Source organism: Chenopodium album, chromosome 27 (assembly GCF_948465745.1).
Source record: "Chenopodium album chromosome 27, dcCheAlbu1.1, whole genome shotgun sequence".
NCBI lineage: Eukaryota > Viridiplantae > Streptophyta > Magnoliopsida > Caryophyllales > Amaranthaceae > Chenopodium > Chenopodium album.
Window position 1 is genome coordinate 13,964,971 of NC_137860.1, and position 16,698 is coordinate 13,981,668.

At 30.7% G+C, this 16,698-nt stretch overlaps 1 protein-coding gene across 1 annotated transcript in view; it reads right to left on the bottom strand.

Annotated features, from left to right (window-relative positions):
• Positions 1-2,923: 2,923 nt before the first annotated feature.
• Positions 2,924-16,698, bottom strand: part of LOC145619709 (uncharacterized) — a 58,808-nt gene continuing 45,033 nt past the window's right edge. The window contains exon 2 of the mRNA XM_081674412.1: positions 2,924-3,811. Coding sequence (XP_081530538.1) covers positions 2,924-3,811 — 888 coding nt within the window. The remainder of the gene's footprint in view (positions 3,812-16,698) is intronic.

The window sequence follows — 16,698 nt, forward strand, 5'->3', positions numbered from 1 at the left end:
TCAAATGTATTCAACTAATATTATTGAGTCAAATGGAAGTCAAACACAATCAAACAAAGCTTTTAAAATCAAATGAAAGTCAAATGCATTCAACAAAGCTAATTGAGTCAAATGAAAGTCAAACACATTCAAACAAAGCTTTTAAAATCAAGTGAAAGTCAAATGCATTCAACAATGCTAATTGAGTGAAATGAAAGTCAAACACTTTCAAACAAAGATTTTTGAATTGAATCAAAGTGAAATTCAATTAACAAAGCTAATTGAGTCAAATCAAAGTTAAACACATTCATAAAAAGCTAATTGAGTCAAATGAAATTCAAATGCATTCTACAAAGCTAATTGAATTAGATGAAAGTCAAACACATTCAAACACAACCTTTTGAATCAAATGAAAGTCAAATGCATTCAGCAAAGTTAATTGAGTCATATGAAATTCACACACATTCAAACAAAGCTTTTTTAATCAAATGAAAGTCAAATGCATTCAATAAACACTATTGACTCAAATGAAAGTCAAACACATTCAAACAAAGCTTTTTTAATTAAATGAAAGTCTAATGCATTCAATAAAGATTCTTGAGTCAAATGAAAGTCAAGTACATTCATACAAAGCTTTTAGAATCAAATGAAAGTCAAATGCGTTTAACAAAGATAATTGAGTCAAATTAAAGTCAAACACATTCAAACAAAGCTTTTTGAATCAAATGAATGTCAAATGCATTTAACAAAGCTAATTGACTCAAATGAAAGTCAAACACATACAAGGAAAGCTTTTTATATTAAACGAAAGTCAAGTGCATTCAACAATGCTTTATGACTCAAATGAAAGTTAAACACATTCAAACAAAGCTTTTTGAATCAAATGAAAGTCAAATAACTTCAACAAACCTAATTGAGTAAAATGAAAGTCAAACACATTCTAACAATATTTTTTAAATCAAATGAAAATCAAATACATTCAACAAAGCTAATTGAGTCAAATGAAAGTCAAACACATTCAAACAAATCTTTTTGAATCAAATGAAAGTCAAACACATTCAAACAAATCTTTTTGAATTAAATGATAGTGAAATGCAATTAACAAAGCTACTTGAGTCAAATGAAAGTCAAACACATACATACAAAGCTAATTGAGTCAAATTAAAGTCAAATGCATTCTACAAAGCTAATCGAGTCAAATGAAAGTAAAACAGATTCAAACAATGCTTTTTGAATCAAAAAATAGTCAAATACATTCAACAAAGCTAATTGACTCAAATGAAACTCAAACACATTCAAACAAAGCTTTTTAAATCAAATGAAACTCAAACACATTCAAACAAAGCGTTTTGAATTAGATGAAAGTGAAATGTAATTAACAAAGCTAATTGAGTCAAATGAAAGTCAAATACATTCATACAAAGCTAATTGAGTCAAATAAAAGTCAAATATATTCTACAAATCTAATTGAGTCAAATGAAAGTCGAAGACATTCAAACAAACCTTTTAGAATCAAATTAAAGTGAAATGCATTCAACAAAGCTAATTGAGTCAAATTAAAGTCAAACACATTCAACAAAACTTTTTGAATCAAATAAAAGTAAAATGCATCCAACAAAGCTAATTGAGTTAAATGAAAGTCAAACACATTCAAACAAAGCTTTTTGAATCAAATGAAAGTCAAATGCATTCAACAAAGCTAATTGAGTCAAATGAAAGTCCAACACATTCAATCAAAGCTTTTTGAATCAAATAAAAGTCAAATGCATTCAACAAAGATTTTTGACTCAAATGAAAGTCAAGCACATACAAACAAAGCTTTTTGAATCAAATGAAAGTCTAATGCATTCAATAAAGATAATTGTGTCAAATGAAATTAAAACACATTCAAACAAAGCTTTTTATATCAAATGAAAGTCAAATGCATTCAACAAAGCTAATTCAGTCAAATGAAATTAAAACACATTCAAACAAAGCTTTTTATATCAAATGAAAGTCAAATGCATTCAACTAAGGTAATTGAGTTAAATGAAAGTCAAACACATTTAAACAAAGCTTTTTAAATTAAATGAAAGTCAAGTGCATTCAGCAATTCTTTATGACTCAAATGAAAGTCAAACACATTCAAACAAAGCTTTTTGAATCATATGAAAGCCAAATGCATTCAACAAAGCTAATTGAGTCAAATGAAAGTCAAACACATTCAACAAAGGTAATTGAGTCAAATGAAAGTCAAACAGATTCAAACAAAGCTTTTTCAATCAAATGAAAGTCAAACACATTCAAACAAAGCTTGTTGAATTAAATGAAAGTGAAATGCAATTAACAAAGCTAATTGAGTCAAATGAATGTCAAACACATTCATACAAAGCTAATTGAGTCAAATGAAAGTCAAATGCATTCTACAAAGCTAATTGAGTCAAATGAAAGTTAAACACATTCGAACAATGCTTTTTGAATCAAACTAAAGTCAAATGCATTCAACAAAGCTAATTGAGTCAAATTAAAGTCAAGCACATTCAAACAAAGCTTTTTGTATCAAATGAAAGTCAAATGCATTCAACTAAGCTAATTGAGTCAAATGAAATTCAAACGTATTCAAACGAAGCTTTTTGAATCAAATGAAAGTAAAGTGCATTCAACAAAGGTAATTGAGTCAAATAAAAGTCAAACACATTCAAACAAAGCTTGTTGAATTAAATGAAAGTTAAATGCAATTAACAAAGCTAATTGAGTTAAATGAAAGTCAAACACATTATACAAAGCTAATTGAGTCAAATGAGAATTTTGTTTTTGCGAGATGTCGTAAGTCTGTAACCCAGCCTCCCATAATTGCTTTAACTCTTCAATAAGAGGTTATAAGTACACGTCGAGATTCCCTTTAGGATTCTTCGGACCTGGAATAATCAAACTTAGAAACATAAAAGGTTTCTTCATGTACAATTCACGGGGAAGAAGTTAAAATGACGGGCCAACAAGAATATTGCCTTCCTGTCTTTCCAAATGGTGAAAATCCGTCGGTACAAAGACCTAGTCGAACATTTCTAGGCTCCGCATCAAAAGAAGGGTACTCTTCATCTAGGTGTTTCCACGCCTCTCCATCACTTGGATGAGACATAAGGCCATGAACTTGAGGATTATCTTTATGCCACCTCATCTGCTCCGCAGTAGATCTTGTTGCATATAATCTTTGTAATCTCGAGCCTAAAGGAAAGTAAATAAGAGCACTATGAGGAGAATTGTTGCCACTTTCTCTAAGTGTCTTAGAACGACTTCCTTTGCAATATAGACATTCTTTGAGATCTTTGTGTTCCTTCCAAAATAACATACATCCATTTGGACATACATGAATCTTTTGGTGCGGAAGTTCTGGCCCTTCAAGCAATTTCTTAGTCTTGTAAAAACTATCTGTCATCTTGTTTTCATTTGGGCACATGTCTTTCATTAAGGAAGCAACACCATCTATAGCTTTATGTGGAATATTATACTCGGACTTGATGTTTGCCATCCTTGCAGCTGCAGATAATACAGACAACTTGCAGCCATCATACAATGGCTCTTCCGCTGCCTTCAACATGTCAAAGAACTTCTTGTAACTAGCATGTGGCTCTTCTTCAATATTTTCTAAACCACCTTCTAGTCCAAAGGCATCTAATACCATGTTTCTATATGGGTTCAATGCATCCTCGGTGGATATGGAACTGCTACTTTGGGATTCTCTTTGGAAGTGCAGTTCACCATGAAAAACCCATTGGAAATAGTTAGGCAAAAAACCATGCCTATAAAGATGCTCCTTAATGGTATCAAGATCTTGATAAGGAATATTTCGACACTGTGGACATGGACATTTCATCACACCAAAATCAAGCAAATTCGGCAAAAATGGGAAGAAGCGTTCCTATTTTCTACATGCTCCTTCTAATGAACTTATAAAGGCTTGAATCATGTCAAATATATGTATTTGTAACTGCCTTAGAAAATAAATAACAAAGAGAAAGCAATTTATAAGGTTTTAAGGTCTGAAAGAACCGAAATCAGGCAAATTCAGGCAAAAAGAGAAGAAGCGTTCTCATTTTCTACATGCACTTTCTAATGAACTTGAAAAAGGCATGAGAAATGTCAAATATATGTATTTATAACTTCCTAACAAAAGAAATAACAAAAACAAAGGATTTTATAAGGTTTAAAGGTCTTGTAAAACCAAAATCTACCAAATTCAGCTCAAATGGGAAGAAGCGTTCCCATTTTCTACATGCTCTTTCTAATGAACTTATAAAGGCTTGAATCATGTCACATATATGTATTAGTAACTCCCTAAGCATAGAAATCACTAAGACAAAGCAATTTATAAGGTTTTAAGGTCTGGTAGAACCGAAATCAAGCAAATTCGGGCAAAATGAGAAGAAGCGTTCCCATTTTCTACATGCTCTATCTAATGAACTTGAAAAGGTTTGATGTATGTCAAATATATTTATTTATAACTTCTTAAAAAAATAAATCACAAAAAACGGATGTTATAAGGTTTTAAGGTCTTGTAGAACCGAAATCAAGCAAATTCGAGCAACATGGGAATAAGCATTACCATTTTCGACATGCTCTTTCTAATGAACATGAAAAGGCTTGAGTCATGTCAAATATATTTATTTATAAATTCATAACAAAATAAATCACAAAAAAAAGGATGTTATAAGGTTTTAAGGTCTTGTAGAACCAAAATCAAGCATTTCGGGCAAAATGGTAAGAAGCGTTCCCATTTTCTACAAGCTCTTTCTAATGAACTTATAAATACTTGAGTCATGTCAAATATTTTTATTTGTAACTTCCTAAGCATAGAAATCACAAAAACAAAGCAAGTTATAAGGTTTTAAGGTCTGATAGAACCGAAATCATGCAAATTCAGGCAAAATGAGAAGAAGCGTTTTAATTTTCTACACGCTCTTTCTAATGAACTTTAAAAGGCTTGATTCATGTCTAAAATATGTATTTATAACTGCCTAAGAAAAGAAATCACAAAAAAGCATGTTATAAGGTTTTAAGGTGTTGTAGAACCAAAATCACGCAAATTCGGCCAAAATGGGAAAAGGCGTTCCCGTTTTCTACATGCTCCTTCTAATGAAATTATAAAGGCTTGAATCATATTAGATATATGTATTTGTAACTGCCTAAGCAAATAAATAACTAAGAGAAAGCAATTTATAAGATTTTAAGGTCTGGTAGAATCGAAATCAAGCAAATTCAGGCAAAATGAGAAGAAGCGTTCCCATTTTCTATACGCTCTTTCTAATGAACTTGAAAAGGATTGATTCATGTTAAATATATGTATTCATAACTGCGTAAGAAAATAAATCAAAAAAACAAAGCATGTATTAAGGTTTTAAGGTCTTGTAGAACCAATATCAATCAAATTCGGGCAAAATAGTAAGAAGCATTCCCATTTTCTACATATTCTGTATAATGAAATCATAATTCCTTGAATAATGTCAAATATACCTATTTTTAACTGCCTAAGCAAATAAATAACAAAGCAAAATCAAGTTATAAGGTTTTAAGGTCTTGTAAAACCAAAATCAAGCAAAATCGGGCAAAATAGGAAGAAACGTTCCCAATTTTTACATACACTTTCTAATGAACTTATAAATGATTGTATCATGTCAAAAATATGTATTTATAACACCATAAAAAAATAAAATCACAAAAACAAAGCAAGTTATGAGATTTTAAGGTCTTGTAGAACCAAAATCAAGCAAATTTGGGCAAAATAGTAAGAAGCATTCCCAATTTTTACATACACTTTCTAATGAACTTATAAATGATTGTATCATGTCAAAAATATGTATTTATAACACCATAAGAAAATAAAATCACAAAAACAAAGTAAGTTATAAGTTTTTTAGGTCTTGTAAAACTGAAATCAAGCAAATTCGGGCAAAATAGTAAGAAGCATTCCCATTTTCTACATGCTCTTTTTAATAAACTTGAAAAGGCTTGATTCATGTCAAATATATGTATTTATAACTTCCTAAAAATATAAATCACAAAAACAAAGCAAGATATAAGGTTTTAAGGTCTAGCAGAACAAAAATCAAGCAAATTCGGGCAAAATAGTAAGAAGCCTTTCCATTTTCTACATGCTCTTTCTAATGAACTTATCAATTCTTGAATCATATCCACTATATGTATTTATAATTTTCTAAGCTTATAAATCACAAAAACAAAGTAAGTTATAAGGTTTTATGGTGTTGTAGAGCCAAAATCAAGCAAATTCGGGCAAAATGGGAAAAAGCATACCCATTTTCAACATGATCTTTATAATGAACTTGAAAAGGCTTGATTCATGTCAAAATATATGTATTTATTACTACCTAACCAAAGAAATCACAAAAACCAAAGCAAGTTATAAGGTTTTAAGGTTTTGTAGAACCAAAGTCAAGCAAATTCAGGCAAAATAGAAAGAAGCATTCTCATTTTTTACATGCTCTTTCTATCAATCAATCAATCAAAGCCTTAATCCCAAAAGTGGGGTCGGCTAACATGAACCAAATTTGATTATTCCGTGTAGTCATCAACATAAATCTTTCTCCTCCATCCCTTACGATCCAAAACTTCATCCTCACGTAAATCCATGCACTTCATATCCTTCCTCACTCCTTCCAACCAAGTCATCTTTGGTCTCCCTCTTCCTCGTTTAATCCCTCCATGGTCCCACTCTTCCACTCTTCGCACCGGTGCACCCTCGGGTCTCCGTCTTACATGTCCAAACCAACGCAGACGATTTTCCCTTAATTTATCTACAATGCCCGCCACACCTACTTTCTTGCGAATAACCTCATTTCTGATTCTATCTCTTAAAGTGTTTCCACACATCCACCTTAACATGCGCATTTCCGTAACCTCCATCTTTTTAATATGCTCTTTCTTAGAAGCCCAACATTCTGTACCATAGAGCAACACTGGTCTTATGGCAGTCCTGTAGAATTTTCCCTTCAACTTTAAGGGAATGCTGCGGTCGCATAGCACTCCCGTGGCCGCTCTCCATTTAAGCCACCCTGACTTAATCCTGTGGGTCACGTCTTGATCAATGTCACCATTCTTCTGGATGATCGACCCTAGGTACTTAAAACATTCACTCATGGTCAAATCCTTTCCATCCAAACTCACCACTTCATTGCTTGTCCCCCTCTGAGTGCCAAAACGACATACCAAATATTCAGTCTTACTCCGACTTAGCTTAAACCCTCTAGATTCCAACCTTTGCCTCCATTGCTCCAACTTGACATTAACCCCATCCTTAGTCTCATCCACCAAAACGATATCATCTGCGAACAGCATACACCATGGAACCTCATCTTGAATTGGTCTAGTTAATTCGTCTAGAACCGTTGCAAAAAGAAAAGGGCTTAATGCAGACCCTTGATGCAATCCGATTGTAATAGGGAAATCTTTTGTCAACCCTCCGCATGTCCTCACATTTGTTGACACATCCCGATACATATCCTTAATTATGTATTTATAGTTCCTAATGAACTAAAAAAAACTTTAATTATGTTTAATATATGTATTTATAGTTCCTAATCATAAAAATAACAAAAACAAAGCAAGTTATAAGACTTTAAGGACTGGTAGAACCGAAATCAAACAAATTTGAGCAAAATAGGAAGAAGCACCCATATTTTACATGCTCTTTTTAATGAACTTGAAAAGGCTTTATTCATGTCAAATATATATATATATATATATATTTATCACTTCCTAACAAAAGAAATAAAAAAACAAAGGATGTTATAAGGTTTTAAGGTCTTGTAGAACCAAAATCAACCAAATTCAGCCCAAATGATAAAAAACGTTCCCATTTTCTACTTTCATCTTTTTTATGAACTTATAAAGGCTTGAATGATGTCAAATATATGTATTAGTAACTGCCTAAGCATAGAAATGACTAAGACAAAGCAAGGTATAAGGTTTTAAGGTCTAGTACAACAGAAATCAAGTAAATTCAGGCATAATGGGAAGAAGAGTTCCCATTTTCAACATGCTCTTTCTAATGAACATGAAAAGGATTGTTTCATGTCAAACATATGTATTGATAACTTCCTAAGAAAAGAAATCACAAAAACATAGCATGTTATAAGGTTTTAAGGTCTTGTAGAACCAAAATCAAGCAAATTAGGCCTAAATGGGAAGAAGCGTTCCCATTGTCTACATTTTCTTTCTAATGAACTTATAAACTCTTGAATCATGTCAAATATATGTATTTGTAACTGATTAAGCATTGAAATCACTAAGACAAAGCAACTTATAAGGTTTTAAGGTCTGGTAGAACCGAAATCAAGCAAATTCGAGCAAAATGAGAAGAAGCGTTCCCATTTTCTACATGCTCTTTCTAATGAACTTGAAAAGGCTTGATTCATGTCAAATATATGTATTTTAACTTCCTAAGAAATTAAATCACAAAAATAAAGCATGTCATAAGGTTTTAAGGTCTTGTAGAGCCAAAATCAAGAGAATTCGGCCAAAACGGGAAGAAGCATTCCCATTTTTTACATGCTCTTTCTAATGAACTTGAAAAGGCTCGAGTCATGTCAAATATATATATTGGTAACTGTCTCACAAAATAAATCACAAAAACAAAGCAATTCATAAGGTTTTAAGGTCTTGTAGAACCAAAATCAAGCAAATTCGGGCAAAATAGTAAGAAGCATTCCCATTTTCTACATGCTCTTTTTAATAAACTTGAAAAGGCTTGATTCATGTCAAATATATGTATTTATAACTTCCTAACAATATAAATCACAAAAACAAATCTAGATATAAGGTTTTAAGGTCTAGCAGAACAAAAATCAAGCAAATTTGGGCAAAATAGTAAGAAGCCTTTCCATTTTCTACATGCTCTTTCTAATGAACTTATGAATTCTTGAATCATATCAACTATATGTATTTATAATTTTCTAAGCTTATAAATCACAAAAACGAAATAAGTAATAAGGTTTTAAGGTGTTGTAGAGCCAAAATCAAGCAAATTCGGGCAAAATGGGAAAAAGCATACCCATTTTCAACATGATCTTTCTAATGAACTTGAAAAGGCTTGATTCATGTCAAATATATGTATTTATTACTGCCTAACCAAAGAAATCACAAAAACCAAAGCAAGTTATAAGGTTTTAAGGTTTTGTAGAACCAAAATCAAGCAAATTCAGGCAAAATAGAAAGAAGCATTCTCATTTTCTACATGCTCTTTCTAATGAACTAAAAAAAACTTGAATTATGTTTAATATATGTATTTATAATTCCTAATCATAGAAATAACAATAACAAATCAAGTTATAAGATTTTAAGGACTGGTAGAACTGGAATCAAACAAATTTGAGCAAAATAGGAAGAAGCAGCCATATTTTACATGCTCTTTCTAATGAACTTGAAAAGGCTTGATTCATGTCAAATATATATATTTATAACTTCCTAACAAAAGAAATCAAAAAACAAAGGATGTTCTAAGGTTTTAAGGTCTTGTAGAACCAAAATCAACCAAATTCGGCCCAAATGATAAAAAACGTTCCCATTTTCTACTTTCATCTTTCTTATGAACTTATAAAGGCTTGAATGATGTCAAATATATGTATTAGGAACTGCTTAATCATAGAAATCACTAAGACAAAGAAAGGTACAAGGTTTTAAGGTCTGGTACAACAGAAATCAAGTAAATTTAGGAATAATGGGAAGAAGAGTTCCCATTTTCTACATGCTCTTTATAATGAACTTGAAAAGGCTTGTTTCATGTCAAACATATGTATTGATAACTTCCTAAGAAAATAAATCACAAAAACATAGCATGTTATAAGGTTTTAAGGTCTTGTAGAACCAAAATCAAGCAAATTAGGCCTAAATGGGAAGAAGCGTTCCCATTGTCTACATTTTCTTTCTAATGAACTTATAAACTCTTGAATCATGTCAAATATATGTATTTGTAACTGATTAAGCATTGAAATCACTAATACAAAGCAACTTATAAGGTTTTAAGGTCTGGTAGAACCGAAATCAAGCAAATTCGAGCAAAATGAGAAGAAGCGTTCCCATTTTCTACATGCTCTTTCTAATGAACTTGAAAAGGCTTGATTCATGTCAAATATATGTATTTTAACTTCCTAAGAAATTAAATCACAAAAATAAAGCATGTCATAAGGTTTTAAGGTCTTGTAGAGCCAAAATCAAGAGAATTCGGCCAAAACGGGAAGAAGCATTCCCATTTTTTACATGCTCTTTCTAATGAACTTGAAAAGGCTCGAGTCATGTCAAATATATATATTGGTAACTGTCTCACAAAATAAATCACAAAAACAAAGCAATTCATAAGGTTTTAAGGTCTTGTAGAACCAAAATCAAGCAAATTCGGGCAAAATAGTAAGAAGCATTCCCATTTTCTACATGCTCTTTTTAATAAACTTGAAAAGGCTTGATTCATGTCAAATATATGTATTTATAACTTCCTAACAATATAAATCACAAAAACAAATCTAGATATAAGGTTTTAAGGTCTAGCAAAACAAAAATCAAGCAAATTTGGGCAAAATAGTAAGAAGCCTTTCCATTTTCTACATGCTCTTTCTAATGAACTTATGAATTCTTGAATCATATCAACTATATGTATTTATAATTTTCTAAGCTTATAAATCACAAAAACGAAATAAGTAATAAGGTTTTAAGGTGTTGTAGAGCCAAAATCAAGCAAATTCGGGCAAAATGGGAAAAAGCATACCCATTTTCAACATGATCTTTCTAATGAACTTGAAAAGGCTTGATTCATGTCAAATATATGTATTTATTACTGCCTAACCAAAGAAATCACAAAAACCAAAGCAAGTTATAAGGTTTTAAGGTTTTGTAGAACCAAAATCAAGCAAATTCAGGCAAAATAGAAAGAAGCATTCTCATTTTCTACATGCTCTTTCTAATGAACTAAAAAAAACTTGAATTATGTTTAATATATGTATTTATAATTCCTAATCATAGAAATAACAATAATAAAGCAAGTTATAAGATTTTAAGGACTGGTAGAACTGGAATCAAACAAATTTGAGCAAAATAGGAAGAAGCATCCATATTTTACATGCTCTTTCTAATGAACTTGAAAAAGCTTGATTCATGTCAAATATATATATTTATAACTTCCTAACAAAAGAAATCAAAAAACAAAGGATGTTCTAAGGTTTTAAGGTCTTGTAGAACCAAAATCAACCAAATTCGGCCCAAATGATAAAAAACGTTCCCATTTTCTACTTTCATCTTTCTTATGAACTTATAAAGGCTTGAATGATGTCAAATATATGTATTAGGAACTGCCTAATCATAGAAATCACTAAGACAAAGAAAGGTACAAGGTTTTAAGGTCTTGTACAACAGAAATCAAGTAAATTTAGGAATAATGGGAAGAAGAGTTCCCATTTTCTACATGCTCTTTCTAATGAACTTGAAAAGGCTTGTTACATGTCAAACATATGTATTGATAACTTCCTAAGAAAATAAATCACAAAAACATAGCATGTTATAAGGTTTTAAGGTCTTGTAGAACCAAAATCAAGCAAATTAGGCCTAAATGGGAAGAAGCGTTCCCATTGTCTACATTTTCTTTCTAATGAACTTATAAACTCTTGAATCATGTCAAATATATGTATTTGTAACTGATTAAGCATTGAAATCACTAAGACAAAGCAACTTATAAGGTTTTAAGGTCTGGTAGAACCGAAATCAAGCAAATTCGAGCAAAATGAGAAGAAGCGTTCCCATTTTCTACATGCTCTTTCTAATGAACTTGAAAAGGGTTGATTCATGTCAAATATATGTATTTTAACTTACTAAGAAATTAAATCACAAAAATAAAGCATGTCATAAGGTTTTAAGGTCTTGTAGAGCCAAAATCAAGAGAATTCGGCCAAAACGGGAAGAAGCATTCCCATTTTTTACATGCTCTTTCTAATGAACTTGAAAAGGCTCGAGTCATGTCAAATATATATATTGGTAACTGTCTCACAAAATAAATCACAAAAACAAAGCAATTCATAAGGTTTTAAGGTCTTGTAGAACCAAAATCAAGCAAATTCGGGCAAAATAGTAAGAAGCATTCCCATTTTCTACATGCTCTTTTTAATAAACTTGAAAAGGCTTGATTCATGTCAAATATATGTATTTATAACTTCCTAACAATATAAATCACAAAAACAAATCTAGATATAAGGTTTTAAGGTCTAGCAGAACAAAAATCAAGCAAATTTGGGCAAAATAGTAAGAAGCCTTTCCATTTTCTACATGCTCTTTCTAATGAACTTATGAATTCTTGAATCATATCAACTATATGTATTTATAATTTTCTAAGCTTATAAATCACAAAAACGAAATAAGTAATAAGGTTTTAAGGTGTTGTAGAGCCAAAATCAAGCAAATTCGGGCAAAATGGGAAAAAGCATACCCATTTTCAACATGATCTTTCTAATGAACTTGAAAAGGCTTGATTCATGTCAAATATATGTATTTATTACTGCCTAACCAAAGAAATCACAAAAACCAAAGCAAGTTATAAGGTTTTAAGGTTTTGTAGAACCAAAATCAAGCAAATTCAGGCAAAATAGAAAGAAGCATTCTCATTTTCTACATGCTCTTTCTAATGAACTAAAAAAAACTTGAATTATGTTTAATATATGTATTTATAATTCCTAATCATAGAAATAACAATAACAAATCAAGTTATAAGATTTTAAGGACTGGTAGAACTGGAATCAAACAAATTTGAGCAAAATAGGAAGAAGCAGCCATATTTTACATGCTCTTTCTAATGAACTTGAAAAGGCTTGATTCATGTCAAATATATATATTTATAACTTCCTAACAAAAGAAATCAAAAAACAAAGGATGTTCTAAGGTTTTAAGGTCTTGTAGAACCAAAATCAACCAAATTCGGCCCAAATGATAAAAAACGTTCCCATTTTCTACTTTCATCTTTCTTATGAACTTATAAAGGCTTGAATGATGTCAAATATATGTATTAGGAACTGCTTAATCATAGAAATCACTAAGACAAAGAAAGGTACAAGGTTTTAAGGTCTGGTACAACAGAAATCAAGTAAATTTAGGAATAATGGGAAGAAGAGTTCCCATTTTCTACATGCTCTTTATAATGAACTTGAAAAGGCTTGTTTCATGTCAAACATATGTATTGATAACTTCCTAAGAAAATAAATCACAAAAACATAGCATGTTATAAGGTTTTAAGGTCTTGTAGAACCAAAATCAAGCAAATTAGGCCTAAATGGGAAGAAGCGTTCCCATTGTCTACATTTTCTTTCTAATGAACTTATAAACTCTTGAATCATGTCAAATATATGTATTTGTAACTGATTAAGCATTGAAATCACTAATACAAAGCAACTTATAAGGTTTTAAGGTCTGGTAGAACCGAAATCAAGCAAATTCGAGCAAAATGAGAAGAAGCGTTCCCATTTTCTACATGCTCTTTCTAATGAACTTGAAAAGGCTTGATTCATGTCAAATATATGTATTTTAACTTCCTAAGAAATTAAATCACAAAAATAAAGCATGTCATAAGGTTTTAAGGTCTTGTAGAGCCAAAATCAAGAGAATTCGGCCAACACGGGAAGAAGCATTCCCATTTTTTACATGCTCTTTCTAATGAACTTGAAAAGGCTCGAGTCATGTCAAATATATATATTGGTAACTGTCTCACAAAATAAATCACAAAAACAAAGCAATTCATAAGGTTTTAAGGTCTTGTAGAACCAAAATCAAGCAAATTCGGGCAAAATAGTAAGAAGCATTCCCATTTTCTACATGCTCTTTTTAATAAACTTGAAAAGGCTTGATTCATGTCAAATATATGTATTTATAACTTCCTAACAATATAAATCACAAAAACAAATCTAGATATAAGGTTTTAAGGTCTAGCAGAACAAAAATCAAGCAAATTTGGGCAAAATAGTAAGAAGCCTTTCCATTTTCTACATGCTCTTTCTAATGAACTTATGAATTCTTGAATCATATCAACTATATGTATTTATAATTTTCTAAGCTTATAAATCACAAAAACGAAATAAGTAATAAGGTTTTAAGGTGTTGTAGAGCCAAAATCAAGCAAATTCGGGCAAAATGGGAAAAAGCATACCCATTTTCAACATGATCTTTCTAATGAACTTGAAAAGGCTTGATTCATGTCAAATATATGTATTTATTACTGCCTAACCAAAGAAATCACAAAAACCAAAGCAAGTTATAAGGTTTTAAGGTTTTGTAGAACCAAAATCAAGCAAATTCAGGCAAAATAGAAAGAAGCATTCTCATTTTCTACATGCTCTTTCTAATGAACTAAAAAAAACTTGAATTATGTTTAATATATGTATTTATAATTCCTAATCATAGAAATAACAATAACAAAGCAAGTTATAAGATTTTAAGGACTGGTAGAACTGGAATCAAACAAATTTGAGCAAAATAGGAAGAAGCATCCATATTTTACATGCTCTTTCTAATGAACTTGAAAAGGCTTGATTCATGTCAAATATATATATTTATAACTTCCTAACAAAAGAAATCAAAAAACAAAGGATGTTCTAAGGTTTTAAGGTCTTGTAGAACCAAAATCAACCAAATTCGGCCCAAATGATAAAAAACGTTCCCATTTTCTACTTTCATCTTTCTTATGAACTTATAAAGGCTTGAATGATGTCAAATATATGTATTAGGAACTGCCTAATCATAGAAATCACTAAGACAAAGAAAGGTACAAGGTTTTAAGGTCTTGTACAACAGAAATCAAGTAAATTTAGGAATAATGGGAAGAAGAGTTCCCATTTTCTACATGCTCTTTCTAATGAACTTGAAAAGGCTTGTTTCATGTCAAACATATGTATTGATAACTTCCTAAGAAAATAAATCACAAAAACATAGCATGTTATAAGGTTTTAAGGTCTTGTAGAACCAAAATTAAGCAAATTAGGCCTAAATGGGATGAAGCGTTCCCATTGTCTACATTTTCTTTCTAATGAACTTATAAACTCTTGAATCATGTCAAATATATGTATTTGTAACTGATTAAGCATTGAAATCACTAAGACAAAGCAACTTATAAGGTTTTAAGGTCTGGTAGAACCGAAATCAAGCAAATTCGAGCAAAATGAGAAGAAGCGTTCCCATTTTCTACATGCTCTTTCTAATGAACTTGAAAAGGCTTGATTCATGTCAAATATATGTATTTACAACTTTCTAAGAAATTAAATCACAAAAATAAAGCATGTCATAAGGTTTTAAGGTCTTGTAGAGCCAAAATCAAGCAAATTCGGCCAAAACGGGATGAAGCATTCCCGTTTTTTACATGCTCTTTCTAATGAACTTGAAAAGGCTCGAGTCATGTCAAATATATGTATTGGTAACTGTCTCACAAAAGAAATCACAAAAACAAAGCAATTCATAAGCTTTTAAGGTCTTGTAGAACCAAAATCAAGCAAATTCGGGCAAAATAGTAATAAGCATTCCCATTTTCTACATGCTCTTTCTAATGAAATTATAAATTCTTGAATCATGTCAAATATACTTATTTATAACTGCCTAAGCAAGTTATATGGTTTTAAGGTCTTGTAGAACCAAAATCAAGCAAATTCGGGCAAAATGGGAAGAAATGTTCCCATTTTCTACATATTCTTTCTAATTAACTTATAAATGCTTGGATCATGTCAAATATATGTATTTATAACTCCATTAGAAAATAAATCACAAAAACAAAGCAAGTTATGAGGTTTTAAGGTTTTGTAGAACTGAAATCAAGCAAATTCGGGCAAAATAGTAAGAAGCATTCCCAAATTCTACTTGCTCTTTCTTATGAACTTATAATTGTTTGAATCATGTGAAATATATGTATTTCTAAATGCATAAGCGTAGAAATCACAAAAACAACGCAAGTTATAAGGTTTTAAGGTCTTGTAGAACTGAAATCAAGCAAATTCGGGCAAAATAGTAAGAAGCATTCCCATTTTCTACATGCTCTTTTTAATAAACTTGAAAAGGCTTGATTCATGTCAAATATATGTATTTATAACTTCCTAACAATATAAATCACAAAAACAAAGCAAGATATAAGGTTTTAAGGTCTAGTAGAACAAAAATCAAGCAAATTCGGGCAAAATAGTAAGAAGCTTTTCCATTTTCTACATGCTCTTTCTAATGAATTTATAAATTCTTAAATCATATAAAATATATGTATTTATAATTTTCTTAGCATATAAATCACAAAAAAAAAAAGCAAGTTATAAGGTTTTAAGGTGTTGTAGAGCCAAAATCAAGCAAATTCGGGCAAAATGGGAAAAGGGTACCCATTTTCAACATGCTCTTTCTAATGAACTTGAAAAGGCTTGATTCATGTCAAATATATGTATATATTACTGCCTAACCGAAGAAATCACAAAAACCAAAGCAAGTTATAAGGTTTTAAGGTATTGTAGAACCAAAATCAAGCAAATTCAGGCAAAATAGAAAGAAGCATTCTCATTTTTTACATGCTCTTTCTAATGAACTAAAAAAAACTTGTATTACGTTAAATATATGTATTTATAATTCCTAATCATAGAAATAACAAAGTCAAAGCAAGTTATAAGATTTTAAGGACTGGTATAACCGAAATCAAACAAATTCGAGCAAAATAGGAAGAAGCACCCATATTTTACATGC